This window comes from Amia ocellicauda, chromosome 14 (genome assembly GCF_036373705.1).
Source record: "Amia ocellicauda isolate fAmiCal2 chromosome 14, fAmiCal2.hap1, whole genome shotgun sequence".
In the NCBI taxonomy this organism is placed as follows: Eukaryota; Metazoa; Chordata; class Actinopteri; order Amiiformes; family Amiidae; genus Amia; species Amia ocellicauda.
The window spans coordinates 15,554,821-15,568,181 of NC_089863.1; the positions used below are offsets into that span (position 1 = coordinate 15,554,821).

General features: G+C 42.0%; 1 protein-coding gene across 1 annotated transcript; it reads left to right on the forward strand.

Moving 5' to 3' along the window:
• The first annotated feature begins 1,015 nt into the window (after positions 1-1,015).
• On the forward strand, positions 1,016-10,574 carry LOC136768844 (serine protease 27). Its single transcript, XM_066723227.1, has 5 exons — positions 1,016-1,370; positions 6,236-6,446; positions 8,728-8,999; positions 9,318-9,460; positions 10,058-10,574. Exons 1-5 carry the CDS (start codon positions 1,319-1,321, stop codon positions 10,217-10,219), a joined length of 840 nt encoding a protein of 279 aa, XP_066579324.1. The 5' UTR covers positions 1,016-1,318; the 3' UTR covers positions 10,220-10,574.
• The last annotated feature ends 2,787 nt before the right edge of the window (positions 10,575-13,361 follow it).

The window sequence follows — 13,361 nt, forward strand, 5'->3', positions numbered from 1 at the left end:
CATTTGTAAACATGATGACCTACAATGTTTGTGTAATTTAACTTATGCAAATGTAATGTTTACAAATTGCCAATAATCTTACATTATTCAGTAAACTTTGTGAGAAGCATGTTTATAGTATGTAAACAAATATACATGGTGAGCTACAAGGCAAGCAAACCATTGTATACACTGTATAATCTTAATGTTTACAAAGCAGTTTACACAGTGTGTACATTTAGCAAATCTGTAGCTTACTTGAGTTGAAATAGAGTTTGCAGGTTTTGTAAACCTTTAATTCCATGCAGTTTAGGGACCAGAGGTGATGCCCTGTGGACCCCTGAGCTACAGGAGCCCCTCTGAGCAAAGAGGGGGCTGGGGGAAAAGATGAAGGAAAGTGCCGACAGTACAGAAGTGAGGTGGCTTGTCACTCTGTCAGGGCAGCTGAATTTGAACATTCATATCTCCATCATTGAGTGCTGAATATGAACTTTGTTATCTCCATTTCTAAGTGCTGAGCAGCTGACAATTTTTGAAGCAGCTCAGCGCTATTCTCCAGATAAGTGATGCGTATCTGTTTCATAGGGTTGTCCGATAACAGAGTGGCGGTGTGTGAGGAGCAAGATCAACTACCACAGCACCTCACCAATTCTTCCATCAAAACAACACACACACACACGCACAGACACACAAACACACAATTCATTGTATTGTGGCATTTTGAGGATTATTTTATGGTGAAAAGTAGAAGATAGGTCATGAGAGCCAAATTGAAAGATTGAGAACCCCTATATTCCAGGTATGTAAGAAACATGCTGATCATGAATCTGCTGCCAAAATTTAAATGTTTTACACTGAGCCCTGTGAAAAGGACATTTTTTTAAATGTATGTTTCATCAGAGTGTGAGTCAGCATTTAAGTACACCATATGGTGTGTGTGTGTGTGTCAGTTAAAGAGGAGTTGGTTTGAGGACTGAGGGCGTGTCAGTGGGCATCTTCCTGTGACACTGAGGTCTATATTAAGTGCAGTGAGGTCCAGTAGAGTGGGGGAGAGTCAGTGCTCTGTGTCCAGTGAGCTGCAGTAGTTGTTGAGAGTCAGTGCTCAGTGTCCAGTGAGCTGCAGTAGTTGTTGAGAGTCAGTGCTCAGTGTCCAGTGAGCTGCAGTAGTTGTTGAGAGTCAGTGCTCAGTGTCCAGTGAGCTGCAGTAGTTGTTGAGAGTCAGTGCTCAGTGTCCAGTGAGCTGCAGTAGTTGTTGAGAGTCAGTGCTCAGTGTCCAGTGAGCTGCAGTAGTTGTTGAGAGTCAGTGCTCTGTGTCCAGTGAGAATCCAGGAGGGTCAAGATGCTTCTCCTGCAACTGCTGTTTGGGGTCCTGCTCCTGAACACCTATGAAGGTAAGAAGATCCATTCTCCTGTAAAAGTGTTTTTGGGACTGAAACTGCACTGTATTCGGGCTACTGTGGGTAACTCGTTCTCAATCTCTTGCTCTGATATGATTATGATTAAGGGTTTTGTTTAAAGGCATTTTAATAACCTGAGATTGAATGTGTAGGTCTATACAGTTATTGTTTGTATTCTTAGTTGTATGTTTTTTGTCTCTCTAAATACCAACATTGTAATAGACCTTTTGGTAACTCAGAGCAGACAGGCCTTTGTGTGACATAAGAACATAAGAAAGTTTACAAACAAGAGGAGGCCATTCGACCCATCGTGCTCGTTTGGTGTTCATTAATATCTAAGTGATCCAAGGATCCTATCCAGTCTATTTTTAAATGTTCCCAAACTTTCAGCTTCTACCACATCGCTGGGTAGTTTATTCGAGATTGTGACAACTCTCCGTGTGAAGAAGTGTCTCCTGTTTTCCGTTTTGAATGCCTTGAAGCCCAATTTCCATTTGTGTCCCCGGGTGCGTGTCTCCCTGCTGATCTGGAAAAGCTCCTCTGGTTTGATGTGGTCGATGCCTTTCATGATTTTGAAGACTTGGATCAAGTCCCCACGTAGTCTCCTCTGTTCCAGGGTGAAAAGGTTCAGTTCCTCAGTCTCTCAGTAGGACTTTCCCTTCAGACCTGGAATAAGTCTGGCTGCTCTCCTCTGAACTGCCTCTAGAGCAGCGATATCTTTCTTGAAGTGTGGAGCCCAGAACTGTCCACAGTATCCAGATGAGCTCTAACTAGTGCATTGTACAGTCTGAACATCACTGCCCTTGTTCTCAATTCTACACTTTTGACAATATACCCTAGCATTGTGTTTGCCTTTTTTATTGCTTCCCCACATTGCTTGGATGGAGAAAGTGAGGAGTCCACATAGACTCGTAGGTCTTTCTCATGCGATACTTCATCTAGTTCTATTCCTCCTATAGTGTAATTATAGTGGACATTTTTGTTACCTGCGTATATTACCTTGCACTTGTCCACATTGAATTTCATTTGCCAGGTGTCAGCCCACAACTGAATATTATCTAAGTCCCTCTGAATAGCCTGTGCTGCCAAGATTGTATCTGCTGAGCCACCTATTTTAATATCAACTGCAAATTTGACAAGTTTGCTAACTATCCCAGTGTCCAGATCATTAAAATAGATTAGAAAAAGCAAAGGCCCTAGTACTGATCCCTGTGGAACTCCACTAACAACCTCACTCCAGTTAGAAGTGACTCCTCTAATCGACACCCTCTGTTTCCTATACATCAACCAGTTCATAATCCATCTACTTACATTACCCTGAATGCCTACAGCTTCCAATTTGAGGATCAGTCTTTGGTGTGGAACCTTATCAAAAGCTTTTTGAAAATCTAAGTATATCATATCATATGCTTTCACATGATCTACAGCTGCAGTTGCATGTTCAAAGAACTCTAATAAATTAGTAAGACATGATCTGCCTCATCTAAACCCATGTTGACTATCTCCAAGAATATGGTTGTCATTGAGATGGTCCTCTATTTTCTGTCTAATCATTTTTTCCAACATTTTACAGGTGATGCAGGTGAGACTGATTGGTCTTTAATTTCCTGGCTCAGTTTTGTCCCCTTTCTTGTGGATTGGTATGACATTTGCTGTCTTCCAGTCAGTTGGCACATCCCCTGTTCTAAGTGTCATTTGGAATATTTGAGTTAGCGGCCTATAAATAATTTCCCTAATTTCTTTAACTACTGTTGGAAATATCCCATCTGGTCCAGGTGATTTGTTTGTTTTTAATTCTGCTGGTCCTTTTAGTACCTCCTCCTCATTTATCCTGATCTCTCTTAGGGTTTGACTGGACTGATTGTTAACCTGTGGCATGTTAGCTGTCTTTTCTTTTGTAAAAACCTCTGTGAAATACTCATTTAGAATATTTGCCATATCTTGTTCGTTTTCCAAGATACCTCCATTTTTGCCCTTTATCTGTTTCACCTCCTCCTTTATTGACCGCTTGCTGTTGTAATATTGAAAAAAGCTCTTTGCATTGGTTTTAGCTATGTTTCTTTCTATTTCCCTCTTTGCTTTCCTGATCCCTTTCTTAAGATCTCTTTGCAGCTCAACATATTCTATGTATTTTGTTTCGTCTCTGTCCCTTTTGTATGTACTATATAACATTTTCTTTCTCTTGATATTTTTTTGCATACCTCTATTAAACCATTTTGGCCACTGTTTTTTGGTCCTCAATTTGCTAAGTTTTGGTACAAATTGCTCCTGAGCCTCAAGTAGTATATTCTTAAAATATACCCATCCATTTTCAACTGACTCTGTATCCAATGTGCTATAGTCTACCTCTTCTAAGTGCTATCTCATACCTTCAAGGTTTGCTTTTCTAAAATTGTAGACCATTGTTTTAGACTTGGACCTTGTTTTTTGAAAGAATGCCTCAAAGCTAATCATATTGTGATCACAGTTTGCCATTGGTTCTCTAACTACTGTCCCCCTGACTCTATCTTGGTCATTTGAAAAGATCAAGTCAATACATGTGCTCTCTCTGGTTGGTTCCCTGACAAATTGAGTTAGAAAGCAGCCATTTACCATCTCAACAATTTCTATGTCTGCTTCTGTAGTCCCCACTGGGCTTTCCCAGTCTAAGTTGGGAAATTGAAATCCCCCATTATAACAGCCACATCCTTGCTACATGCAGTCCTGATTACACTGTACAATGCAGCATCTTTCTGAATATCTGAGTTTGGTGGTCTGTAACACACTCCTACCGCTAATCCTCCAGATCTCTTGTTCAAAAGTTTCACCCACAAAGATTCTGTTCGGTTACTGGGATCTAATACAAGTTCTTCTGCCTCAATGAGTTCATCCAGGAAGGCAATCATTCTGCAAACCTGACACTGTAGTGGCCACATGCTTCTAAATGTTATTATTTTTTTTTTGTTTGTTTCTTTAGACTTCTCTTGGTTCCTGCTGCTAGTCAACTGTCTAACTTTTGTCAGCGAGAAACAGCACAGCTCTTTCTCAACAGCTGCTTTAAGTAGCTTTTGTCTACCTACCCCCAATTCACACATAACTGGCCCCACCTGGCTCCTCCTGCAACAGAATTCCTGCTAGTCCTAGACAAAATCTCCCTTCTCCAACCCGTTTACTTTCACCAACTCAGCAGCTGAACTGAATTTACTTCAATTTAGGCAAACTACAGACAATGCTAATGTCAATTAAGGCAAACTTAAAACAAAATGAGCAATGCTAAGACTGGTCTGAAACTAGTCAAACAACAAGATGGCTGCCTCTCACCTGTACTCTCCTGTCTCTCTCTGTGGCAACTTGTAAATACTTCTGTTTCGTGTGACACGATACACAACAATATTCTTGTCAAAAGTAAATATAACTGCAAGCAGAATTGTAGGGGGACAAGTACATCTTTAGTTTAAACATCAAAATAAAAACTGATCTGTGATTATGAGTCTAAATATGCAACGTGACAATAGGTGTAAATTATTTTGTTCATGTTGGCCATCCTGTTCTATGAATCAACTTTTCTTGAACAAACTTGAAAGAGGACCTATCCAAAGTCATGTTTGCATAATTTCACTTCACTCCACCAAATGGTTTCAGAGAAGAAAATAATGTAATATGTTTGATCAATCCAATATGGCTGCCAAACCATGAGACTGATCAACTTGTCTGAATATAGATCATAACATAACATAACATATCATAAGTGTCCCATAAGCGGTTTCGGAGAAGATGGTTGAATATTGTCTCATAATTAATAATAATAATATTGTCACCACACTATGAAGTATGACCACCATTTGACAACATCCTATAAGTATCTACCATCACACCACTTTTCATGAGTTTCTGTTCAGTAGTTTCCATTTTATGGTCATTTGACATATATGGTGGAAAAATATATTCCTACTAATTCCAATACTTTTTGGCTTGGCCCCCTCATGACAAAAATTATATTAACAGTAGATGTTATAGAGAATGAAATTATTACACAGAACGGATTAGGTTTTGATTTTCTCTGTGACAGGCCACTGTGTACTGGGCTGCCAGTGTCACACAACTCCTGGATTCTCCCAGGAGGATCTGGAGATTCTCAGGGTCTGGCAAATTTGGGACATTTGTGCAGAGTTCTGTTATTGTGGGAAAAAACATTTTTCTCTTAATTGTTGATATTCTGTTAATCGTAGTATGAAATGCAACTCTGTCTCCACCTGTTGTGGCTGACAGTGGGAGCACAGCCTGTCCCTGCCAGCCAGTCTCAGTGGTCAGCCTGTGCTTGCTGACCAGGTACCTTGTGCCTCTGTGTTTGTCATCCATCAGCCTGATGTCAGGGAAGTAGCCCACAATGAGCACCAGATACAACTGCTGGAGCAGAGCCTGCTGCGACTCAGGGCTGCTGTGTTTCAACATCTCTTTGCAGATGCCGTCAGCCCCGCAGCTTTTCCTGGGCTGCCAATTCTATTATTTAGTTCCATGCAGAGTCCATAAACAGCTTCTTCAGTGTGTTGAGTGTTTATGATCAAAGATATCCATTTTGCATTTTGCATTTGTGCAGTGTTTGGGACATTGTTGTCACATACACACTTTGACCAGTCTTGACCATAAAAGCCTGTAGCTCATGCAAAGTTGTCATTGTATGTAGCCTCTTGGATCAGTCTCCTTCTTGACATTTTACATAGATCAGCCCATCTTTTTGTGTGTTTCTATGTGAAGAGCTAAGAACTGCAGCAGAAAAAGGGACATCTCTGTTTCTAAATCAATGTTAATATAACTCTGTCATGTATGTCTCTCTCTCTCTCTCTCTCTCTCTCTCTCTCTCTCTCTCTCTCTGTGTCCAGTGTCCAGTCATCCTCATCTTCATCCTCGTCCTCATCTGCATCTCCATCCTCATCCCAGGAGCTCCATAGTAGGGGGTCAGGATGCCAAGGAGGGACAGTGGCCCTGGCAGGTGTATCTGCAGCTTAGTCTGATGCAAGGTTTCTCAATCAGTTGTGGTGGCTCCCTGATCAGTGATCGCTGGGTTCTCACTGCAGCGCACTGTGTGGATTCGTGAGTGTTGCCCTGTCTGTGTCGCACTGTACCCGAGATGGGTTCACCCTTTGAATTGAAACACACCCTTATTGACACTTTGCCCCACTCTTAACATCATACAGAACAGAACAGAAAAGTGCCAGCCGAGATCCCACTGGTACTCACAACTCAGTGGTTCTGAAAACAAATTCACAAGCAACTTTACCCAAGAGCCATAGTCAGAGCTTAGTGCCAGAGCTCTCACCTCAGAAATGTAGACTGTCCATGCTCTGGCACCTCCTTGTGACATAAAAAATGTAACATGCACTTACAGCTCAGTAACATTGAAGACAAGTCAACTCGACAGCACCACACTTAACACAACGATTCCTCCACTTCCACTTGTACATCTGCTCTCTCACATTGAAGTTTAGCTCTGCCACTCTGTCATTTACAAATGAAGTACTGTCCACAGTAGTATACATTCTCTGTTTCATTAATCATAGAGATGTATAGACGTGCTCAAATTTGTTGGTACCCTTACAGCTCATTGAAATAATGCTTCATTCCTCCTGAAAAGTGATGAAATTAAAAGCTATTGCATCATGTATACTTGCATGCCTTTGGTATGTCATAGAACAAAGAAGCTGTGAAGAGAGATGAATTATTGCTCATTCTACAAAGATATTCTAAAATGGCCTGGACACATTTGTTGGTACCCTTTTGAAAAGATCATAAATAATTGGATTATAGTGATGTTCCAAACTAATTTGTTCCTTTAATTAATATCACACGTCTCCAATCTTGTAATCAGTGATTCAGCCTATTGAAATTGATGAAAGTATTCACTGTGCCGTTTGGTAACATTGTGTGCACCACACTGAACATGGAACAGAGAAAGCAAAGGAGAGAGTTGTCTGAGGAGATCAGAAAGAAAATAAAAGACAAGCATGGTAAAGGTAAAGGCTACAAGACCATCTCCAAGCAGCTCGATGCTCCTGTGACAACAGTTGCAAATACTATTAAGAAGTTCAAGGTCCATGGAACTGCAGCCAACCTCCCTGGGCGGCCGCAAGAGGAAAATCTACCCCAGATTGAACAGAAAGATGGCAGAAAAGAACCAAGGATAACTGCTAAAGAGATACAAGCTGAATTCCAAGGTGAAGATCCTGATCGCACCATCCGTCGCTCATTGAGCGAAAGTGGCCCCTATGGAAGAAGACCCAGGAGGACTCCAAACATTAAAAAGCCAGACTGGAATATGCTAAAATGCATATTGATGAGCCACAATCCTTCTGGGATAATGTCCTTTGGACAGAGGAGTCCAAACTGGAGCTTTTTGGCAAGTCACATCATCTCACAAAAAATGAAGCTTTCAAAGAAAAGAACCCCATACCTGCAGTGAAACATGGAGGAGGCTCGGTTATGCTTTGGGGCTGCTTTGCTGCGCCTGGCACAGGGTGCCTTGAATCTGTGCAGGGCACAATGAGATCTCAAGACTATCAAGGCATTCTGGAGCAAAACGTACTGCCCAGTGTCAGAACGCTCTGTCTCAGTCGCAGGTCATGGGTCCTCCAACAGGATAATGACCCAAAACACACAGCTAAAAGAATGGATAAGAACAAAACATTGGACTGTTCTGAAGTGGCCTTCTATGAGTCCTGATCTGAATCCTATCGAACATCTATGGAAAGAGCTGAAGCTTGCAGTCTGGAGAAGGCACCCATCAAACCTGAGACAGCTGGAGCAGTTTGCTCAGGAAGAGTGGGCCAAACTACCAGTGAACAGGTGTAGACGTCTCATTGAGAGCTGCAGTAAATGTGTGATTGCAGTGATTGCTTCTAAAAGTTTTTGTCCATGCCAACTTCATTTGTTTTATTCTTAACAAATTATGTTGAAAAACAAAATCAAAAGCAAAGTCTGATTTCTATTAAATATGGAATAAACAATGGTGAATGCCAATTACCTTTGTCAGTTTCAAGTTATTTCAGAGGAAATAGTGCATTCTTCGTATTTTGTAGAGGGGTACCAACACATTTGAGCATGTCTGTATGTTCATATTGAAAAGTACGATGGGGAACATGTAATAGCAGTTCTGCTGACAGTGCATAGGGGGAAATTACATTTGTTGCTTTTTGAACTACACATTCACAGTTTTTATTTATGAGCCACAGCAGACACCTTATAGAGCAAATTCAGGTTCTCGAGCCTCAGACTGAGTGTCACTGCCTTCATCTGGTCTCAAAGTGGTGAAGACATGGCACCATATGGGCACCATAAACAGCAACAAGAATAATTGTATCAATCATCTGTTCTTCAGCCCTTTAAAATGGTGGGAATCTGAGGTGGTCCTGGGGGCGCATTCACTGGATGAACCCAGTGAGCATGAAGTGAGACGCACCTTGAACAAAGTCATCATGCATGAGGAATATACGGATGCCGAAAAAGGCTTCGACATCGCACTGATAGAGCTCAACGCTAAAGTGACCACCAATGATTACATCAAACCCGTGACCCTGGCTGGGCCCGAAGATGAATACAGCAAAGCCTGGGAGTGCTGGGCTACAGGCTGGGGGAATATAATGGAGGGCGGTAAGGAATAAGCTGCAGGTCATTGGCCTCTCTCCTCCTCTTTCTGTCTCTCTCTCTCTCTCTCTCTCTCTCTCTCCCACCCTCTCTCTTTCTCTTTCCCTGTCTCCATCTCTCCTTCCCTCCTTTTCTATCTTTCCTCCCCTCTCTTCCTCTTTTTTGATCTGGATAACAAAATTTCCTAAAAGCTGACAGTAACTATGCATAGGCCTAGGTCAAATCAAACCATACTGGAGAATCACGCATGACAAACTTAAAAAAAAAAAAAATACATTGATTGCATCTCTTTTCAAAAATTTATCTATCTCTATCTCTCCCCAGAGGATCTGCCAGAACCTGAAACCCTACAAGAAGTCCAGGTCCCCTTTGTAGACAATGAGGATTGCATGGCACTGTACTATGGGCGTTATTTTATCTTGCCAAACATGATGTGCACTGGGGAAGAGGGTGTGGATTCCTGTCAGGTGGGTCACAGTCTGTAACTAAACCTTGCTGTTGTTAGCACTTGAAATCTTGATACACGTGAAAGACCCTTGGTGTGGACAGTGGAGATTCACATTTCGTCACAGACCATGTCTCCATGCAAGATGCAGTAGTATGTTGTGTCTTACGTGACCAAGTGTTTGAGTCTGAGTTACAACTGAGGTGTCACACTGACTAGTCCTCACCGATTTTGTCCCGAGGTCCGCGCTGCATTTTTTAAATTATTTGTGAGCACCGTTTGCTCTCATGTCGATCACTCTTAACAATGGCAATAGCAAGCACTTTGAGTGATTCGCATGCCATGGCTGAACCACAGCACACCCAGCTGCACAAAAAACACTCGCACAGGGATCCCCATGGAAACCCAGGAAGAATTCTCACCATGAATGCACCAAGAGGGAGTTGCTCAAACAACGTCTGACTTCTTTTTTCCCGCAGACTTACACAGATCAGTACAACAAGCCCATCTGGGCAAAAATACAAAGCACTTTTCTGTGTGACACTGCTAAAGCAAGTCCAGAGCAGGGCCACTGAGGACAGACTCTGAAAATATATTTTAAACCTCTCTCTCTTTGCAGGGTGACTCTGGGGGTCCTCTGGTCTGTAGGAAGACTGGGCAGCCCTGGGTCCTGGCCGGGGTCACCAGCTTCGGGGATGGCTGTGGTAAAGAAGACTCTCCAGGGGTCTACACCCGGGTGTCCAGTTATCGAGACTGGATCAAGAAGCACAGTGGTGTCTGAGGCCCCTACTGAGGACAGCGCCCCCTACCTGGCTGGCTGGCTCACTGCACGCTCTGCTGCTCCCAGATCTGATATCTGTTCAGACCAGCAGTTTATATCACCTGCACTCTTTCTTCTGTCCCATCCTCTCTCCCCATGTCACCCTGTCCAATTGTTTTGTGTTCTTCTCTTTTCCTCTCTCCATCTCTTGTTCACTGTGTCTCCAGATCCAACTCTCTGTTCATTCCTGAGGGTCTCCCTGCTCTCTCCTCTCCCACTGTGATATCAGCTGCTGCTCTTGGCTCTGCTCTGCTGTGAGAGATCAGTTGTACTGGGACTCTGCTGAACAGCTCAATAAAACTGCAAAGCATTCAAACACCTGGTCTGGGGCTGCACTTCTTTTATTGATGGGTTGATTAGATGTTAGAGATAGCATTTTTAAATGGATCATTCAAACGTTTTTCAGCTGAGAGGTGTACTCTGCAAGAGGTCTGATAAAAGAGCAGAAATAACAAAATACGATGTAACTGTGGTGTTTAATATAACCCACATTTCCACTTATCTGACAAATATTCGAGTGGTGTAATTCCATACTTTCCAAAGTTTGTTAGCTTTGTTTAAAGAATTGCACATAATTCCCAATGTAGCTGTTTTTAGTTTCACTGTTGTTAATTTCTAAAATATATTTTCAACATAAAAATACATATACGAATTAGACCAAATTACATTTCTGATACATCTTGTATATTTTAAATATTTTAAAAAGTGCCCAGTGTTGGAATATAAATAATATAATATCTTACAATTCTATGGTATCTTAAGTATATATTTGTTCTGTATAGGGAACCCCAGATTCTCTAGTCATCCTGAAAATTCACAAATCTATTTCTAAACATTAGGAAACACTTTCATTTCATTACTGTCCAATAAAGCAAGTCCCCTGCTCTCAGAAGGCAATGGTAAATTAATATGTAATTTGTAAGTGTGGTTGAGAGAACCTGAGCTGAAACCACACACACACGCACACACGCACACACACACACGCGCACACACACACGCACACACGCACACACACACAGGCACACACACACACACACACACAAAAAAAACTACAGGGCAACTGAACCTAAATGAACTTAAGCAAACTGTCTTTGGCGAGTGGGAGGAAACCACAGAAATCCCCCCCAAAAAATGGAGCTGTGAGGCTACCGGAGGTGAAGGCCAGGAAGGATCCCTGGGATACGGGACCCCCACTCAGGAAAAGGGAGGGAGTGTTGCTGCAGGGGCCTGGCGCTCTGTCAGAGCAGCTGTGCATCAACTTTGTTATCTACATCACAAAGTGATGAGTAGCTGACAACTTCTGGAGCGGCTCAGCACTATTCTTCACATAAGCGATGTGTATCTGTTTATCCGATGTCTAAGCTTGTCCAATAACATTGCTGGTGAGTGGAGAACTGAACAAGATCAAGATCAAGATCAACCACCAACCCCATTAGCACATACACACACACACACATGCACGCACGCACACACACACACACACATCCACTTTAAGATCAGTATGTCCTAACCTGGATTAAAATCCTGATCAGGATGGGGGGGAGGCTGCATGTGGCATTTATGCAGTAAGAGTTTTACTGTGGTTTTACCATTATATTGCAGGGGTCTCCTATAGTGTCAATGTGCCTACACTGTGTGTGAGTGTGTCAGGTAAAGAGCAGTTGGGTTGAAGACTGTGGACGTGTCAGTGGGCGTCTCCTTGTCACAGTGTGTGACAGTCAGGTCTTTATAAAGTGTGTTGTCTCCAGTGGGGTCCAGTAGAGTGGAGGAGAGTCAGTGCTCTGTGTCCAGTGAGAATCCAGGAGGATCAAGATGCTTCTCCTGCAGCTGCTGTTTTGGGTCCTGCTCCTGAACACCTATGACGGTAAGAAGATCCATCATTTCATAAGAGGTTTTGCTCACAACACTGTTACCAGGATTTTTCTTTTCTTTCTTGGGCTAAAACTGCACTGTGTTTGGGCTAACATTGATAAATTATCTATTATTTCTCTCTCTCTCTCTTGCTCTCTCAAATTCAAAATACATACATGTACTTATGGTCAACAAAATAATAAACAGGTCAATGTATAGAAATAAAAGCAGATTAATGTATTTAAATAACTATTGGAGTATTGGAGTAATTATGTGAATACCTACAGCCTGCCAATTGATTAATTGATAAATAACTCACATTTGTTCCCAGTATTTAGAAAACTGGTTATTGCGGGTGACACATGAGTTTAAGATTATTGAGTCTCTCCAGTACCAGGGTTGGACACCACTGATCTATAGGGTATCCTAAGTTATTTTAAATGTGAGTGTACTTTAACTTTAAAACATCTTTGTTTAGTTCAAACAAAGTGTAAGTGTAGACATCTAACACTGGTGGATTGGGACCCATTAGTTGGGACCCATTCATGTCATGCCAGTCATCTCTTCTGGCACGATTAAATGTGTCTCTGTTTCTGATTAGATCATAATGATGATGTGATTATGATGTTGTAGGAGTGACGGAAGTGTTGTAGGAGTGATGGCTTACAGAAAATGATGGGGATGAATACAAGTTGGAAGGATACACACAGTTTAGGAGAGACGGGCAAAATCGAAGAGGTGGTGGGGTAGCATTATATGTGAAAAATGACATTGAGGCAGAAGAACTCAAATTAGATCCCAGTAACAGAACAGAATCTTTGTGGGTGAAACTTTTGAACAAGAGATCTGGAGGATTAGTGGTAGGAGTGTGTTACAGGCCACCAAGCTCAGATATTCAGAAAGATGATGCATTGTACAGTGTAATCAGGACTGCATGTAGCAAGGATGTGGCTGTTATAATGGGGGATTTCAATTTCCCAAACTTAGACTGGGAAAGCCCAGTTGGGACTACAGAAGCAGAAATAGAAATGGTTGAGATGGAAATGACTGCTTTCTAACTCAATTTGTCAGGGAACCAACCAGGGAGAGTGCATGCATTGACGTGATCTTTTCAAATGACCAAGACAGAGTCAGAGGGACACTAGTTAGAGAACCAATGGCAAATTGTGATCACAATATGATTAGCTTTGAGGCATTCTTTCAAAAAACAAGGAGTCTAAAGCAAAAGTCTAAAACAACGGTCTACAATTTT